This window comes from Amphiura filiformis, chromosome 15 (assembly GCF_039555335.1).
Source record: "Amphiura filiformis chromosome 15, Afil_fr2py, whole genome shotgun sequence".
In the NCBI taxonomy this organism is placed as follows: Eukaryota; Metazoa; Echinodermata; class Ophiuroidea; order Amphilepidida; family Amphiuridae; genus Amphiura; species Amphiura filiformis.
In genome coordinates this window covers 9,999,324-10,004,372 of record NC_092642.1, presented here as the reverse complement: position 1 = coordinate 10,004,372, position 5,049 = coordinate 9,999,324, and the positions used below count along the sequence as shown (strand labels likewise).

Below are 5,049 nucleotides of genomic sequence, written 5' to 3'. Positions count from 1 at the left end.
CCATGCCCCCCCCCCCTGAGAATCTAATGGTGCGTCCCTTACACTCATCACCTGTAGTCCAAGAGAGTGCCAAATATGGATCAGGAGTATTACATAATAATACCCTGCTATGACAATAGCTGCACTAGGTTAATCGTATAATCTCCTTAGATACGGCACGATTTAGGGCAAGAAAGAAAACCGGGACACTTTTGGAGATATCATCATCATCATCACTTTATACATTTTTCTAAACAACATACTGTTTTAATGAGAATTTGTTTCTTAAAATGCATGTAACAAGTATATTTATTGTTCAATTTATCATACACACTCTACATCTCACCCAAGATCAAGAAGTTACCAAACTTAAAGTAATACAAAATAAATCATTTGCTTTAGAGCGTGCTGAAATAAAACATCACGATTTTCATCACAAAACAAAGTAATACATAAGAAATCATTTCTTTTAAAGCGTGATGAAATAAAACATCACAATTTTCATCACAAAACAAAGTAATACATAAGAAATCAATTTTTCGTTGGTGATGAAATAAAACAGAGGGCGTACCCGGTGATATTTTTTGTGATGTTCAATTTCCTCACTTTTTCAATCTTGCCCTAAATCGTGCCATAGCTGTATCTCCTTATGTGGTTAGCATGGCTGGGCCAGGAAATCCACAAGGTCAGCCAATGTATGTACATGTATTCGGTACATGTGCCATATCTTTTACAATGGGTGATAAATTTCTGGTTTGTTTTATTTCAAAACGCAACAAGCGATATTCTAAGGCTTGTTCCAAATGCGAGAAAAGAACGAACTCCAGTAATTTATGAGGTTTCAAATTATATCGGCTGTTGCCTTTTTGATAGAAATGGTGTTTGTTGATGTGCACAGTTTCCCATTAGATCATAACATGCTGTTGTACATCCAAGGTCAAAGGTCTTTTAATCCATATTTGGCGTTGTTCTGGGACTGACCTGTACTGTGTATGTCTGCAATCATAGATTGAATACAATACTGGTCTTTTCAAAGATACTAATCTTACAGGTGCAGCATGATATGGTTCAATGAAGAGGTACCGCCTGAACGTATCAGTGTATAACGCGGTATATTCAAAAATTGTTTTCACCTATTGCTATGGTAGTTAATCCGATTATTACGTAACTTCGCCAGCGTATTGGAATAAAACAGGAGGATGTGAGTTCATAAGGGTAACTTCGCCAGCGTATTGGAATAAAACAGGAGGATGTGAGTTCATAAGGGCAGATTGTTAGCGATATAAAACTGACACTCGTTGCGTTGACTGGAGATGTAAATATGCCAAACAACAAACCACAGGCATACATGTATGCGAAACATCTGAATGGAAGATTGTCAAAGGATAAAGATCTTCTTGAACAATATACAGAGTTCATGAACAAAATGGAAGACAAGAACTACTCAGAGCGAGTTCCAGAAGAAGAATTAGAAAGATCTGAAGGAAAATCTATATGGTACATCCCACACCATGCAGTGAAGCACCCACAGAAGAAAACAGTGCGAGTGGTCTTCAATTGCCCCTCAAGATACAAAGGAGTGTCCCTGAATGATCAACTATTACAAGGACCAGATCTAACCAACCGTCTACATGGAATTATAATGAGATGGCGTCAGGAATACACAGCCATAATGGCTGACATTGAATCCATGTACTATCAAGTGTGTGTACCCCCTGAATCCAAGGATCTATTACGCTACCTGTGGTGGCCGAATGGCGACTTAACTCAAGATCCACAGGAATACCGCTTGAAGGTCCATGTGTTTGGTGCGATATCTTCGCCTACCTGCGCAAACTATGCGCTAAGGAGATGTGCCATGGACAACGCAGATAAATATGACACTCACGTTATAGAAGCCATTCTCCATGACTTCTATGTAGATGACTTTGTAAAGTCTGTGAAAGAAGAGAGCACTGCTGGAAGACTTGTGACAGGAGTCAAAGAGTGCCTAGCAAAAGGAGGCTTCAACCTAGTGAAGTGGATGAGTAACAGTCGTACAGTGCTTGAGACAATTTCAAGTGAAGATCGTGCAAAAGGCTTAAAGAACTTAGACATCCGTCATGAAGATCTACCAGTAGAGCGGACTCTAGGTGTTCTCTGGAATGTCGAATCCGACCAGATTGGCTTCAACGTCAAGGAAGTAGATCCAAAGGCAACAAGAAGAAATATACTTTCAGTCATCAGCCAGGTGTATGATCCAATTGGGTTAACTGCACCATACATCTTGAAGGGAAAGAAGATACTTCAAGCATGCTGCAAAGAGAAGATCCCATGGGATGAGCCAATCCCTGAAGAACAGCATAAACAATGGAATAGTTGGTTGCAAGAGTTACCCAGACTGAAAGAATTGAGAGTTGACAGATGCTATAAGCCTAAGAATTTTGGGACAGTAGTCAACACACAGCTACACCACTTTGCTGATGCAAGTAAGGATGGGTATGGCACTGTAACATACTTGCGCCTAGTTAATGACAAGGGAGCAATCCAGTCTTCGTTTGTAACTGGGAAGGCTAGAGTTGCACCTGTAAAGCCCCACACCATAGTCAAAATGGAGCTATCAGCAGCTACTACCTCAGTGAAAGTAGACACACTACTAAAGAAAGAACTAGACATGAACATTGATGGAACTACATTTTGGACTGACAGCCAGACTGTACTGAAATACATCATGAACAAAAAATCAAGGCTACCAGTATTTGTAGCTAACAGAGTCGCTGTTATCCAAGACGGCTCTGAAGAAGAGCAATGGAAGTACATTCCATCAGAAATGAATCCAGCTGACTACGCTTCACGCGGCTTGAAAGTCACAGAATTAAGCAAAATGGAATGGTTGAAGGGACCCAGTTTCCTCGAGGAACCAGAAGACACCTGGTCTGATTTCAGTCAGCCGTCAGAGTCAGAAGAACCAAAAGGTGGCAGCCAAGAGACCTGTGAAGGAACCACCCAGGTGGTATCACATGCAGTCACAGCAGTCGAAGAAAATGATCCACTGCATCAAGTCATCGAATATTATTCAGACTGGACAAAGTTAAAGAGAGCTATAGCATGGTTGCTAAGGCTGAAGAAAATGCTACTGCAGAAGGCAAAAGGTGAACAAATCCAAAGTAGATGCAGATATTTAACACTGGACGAGGTTCAGCATGCTGAAGAAGTCATCATGCAGAAAGTTCAAAGGGAAGCATTCCCGGAAGAGTTCAGTGCTTTGCAAAGAAATCAGCAAGTCAGCAAGACAAGCAACCTGTGTAACCTGAACCCAATGCTTAGTAATGGGTTATTGAAAGTTGGAGGACGACTGCACAATGCCTGCATCACCGAAGCAGCAAAGCACCCACTTATACTCCCAAAGCATCATCATGTTGGAGATTTGATAATTAGACATATACATCAACAATGTAATCACCAAGGAAGAAACCATACCTTAGCTGAATTAAGACAAAGGTATTGGATAATCAATGCTGCTACAGCAGTGAAGAATTTGGTGAAGAAATGCATAGTATGCAGAAAGCAGAATGCCCGTGCCGGTAATCAGATGATGGCTGATTTAGCACCGAGTCGTGTGAAAGCTGAAGATCCACCATTTTCCTGCACTGGAATGGATTACTTCGGTCCGTTTGAAGTAAAGCAAGGACGTAGTTGCAGAAAACGGTATGGAGTCATCTTTACCTGCATGTCAACAAGAGCAGTCCATCTTGAAATTGCGGAGAGTTTGGATACCAGCTCATGTATTAATGCTATACGCCGCTTCATAGCCCGTAGGGGACCTGTAAAAGAGATCACCTCAGATAATGGAACTAACCTTGTGGGAGCAAACAATGAAATGCGGCAGGCACTCAAAGAATTGAATGAAGAGGACATCCAGAGCTTTGCAACACGTCGTAACATCGTATGGAAGTTCAACATACCTGCAGCATCTCATCATGGTGGTGTGTGGGAGCGCCAAATAAGAACAGTAAGAAAGATCTTACAAGCGATGTTAACAGAGCAGCATTTGAAAGGCGCTAGAAATGAAGAGCAACTTTACACATTGTTATGTGAAGTGGAAACAACAATCAACAGCAGACCGTTAACTTTGGCATCAGATGATCCAAAAGATCTTGACGTCATCACACCTAACCATCTGCTGCAGTTAAAGAGCCCAGAATCATTTCCACCTGGAAAATTTGTAGAGCAAGATCAATACGCCCGCCATCGTTGGAGACAGGTTCAGTATCTTGCAGATTTCTTTTGGAAACGCTGGACCAAAGAATATCTATCAATGTTACAACAACGACAGAAGTGGCTGAAACCGCAACGTAATCTGCAAGAAGGAGACATTGTTTTGATAGTGGACAACAACGCACCCCGTAACTCATGGCCCATGGGAAGAGTGCAACAAGTGCACCATGACAAGAAAGGCTTAGCCCGTAGTGCCATTGTCAAAACAAAGACCGCTGTCTTGAATAGACCCGTCACAAAGATATGTCTGCTACTTGAACAAGAAGACAAATGCAAAAGTGATGAGAAGACAGTTACCAAATAATTTGATGTTTCTGCTACTCAGTACATGGTCAAATTGACACAATAAAGGCCAAATTATGACATGAACAATATGCTGTGAAATATGAGATTTGAACTAAAATATTATGGTAAATGCAAATGATTGAGGCATTGCCCTGGGCAGCCGAACGCAGATCTATGTATCTGTTATGAGGGGGCCCATCTGCTACAATGACTCATGATTTGCTTGCCAGGAAAGACATTTCATATTGACTGTAAAACAACAGCAAAATCTTCAACAGGAAAGTTATCAACACTGAAGAACATAAACAATTGGAATCTAGCAGAGGAATCCTATTTGTATGACATGGAAAGCAAATTTAAAGATGATGTAGCCTGCTACTTCCACAAATAACAGATCATTAGCATCTGAATTTAGAGAAACATGCATATAAGAAGTGACACACATATGTGTTATAAATGACCAGCACCAGTTGGCATCCAGCACCAGTTGGCATCCAGCACCAGTTGGCATCCAGCACCGGTTGGCAT

The 5,049-nt window shown here is 41.2% G+C and overlaps 1 protein-coding gene across 1 annotated transcript; it reads left to right on the top strand.

Moving 5' to 3' along the window:
• The first annotated feature begins 1,300 nt into the window (after window positions 1-1,300).
• LOC140170702 (uncharacterized) lies at window positions 1,301-4,540 on the top strand. The gene has a single exon (XM_072193940.1). It carries the CDS (start codon window positions 1,301-1,303, stop codon window positions 4,538-4,540), a length of 3,240 nt encoding a protein of 1,079 aa, XP_072050041.1.
• The last annotated feature ends 509 nt before the right edge of the window (window positions 4,541-5,049 follow it).

Bases quoted from the DNA above. Each gene is read 5' to 3' on its own strand.
- LOC140170702 (XM_072193940.1), top strand. From the start codon at position 1,301: ATGCCAAACAACAAACCACAGGCATACATGTATGCGAAACATCTGAAT.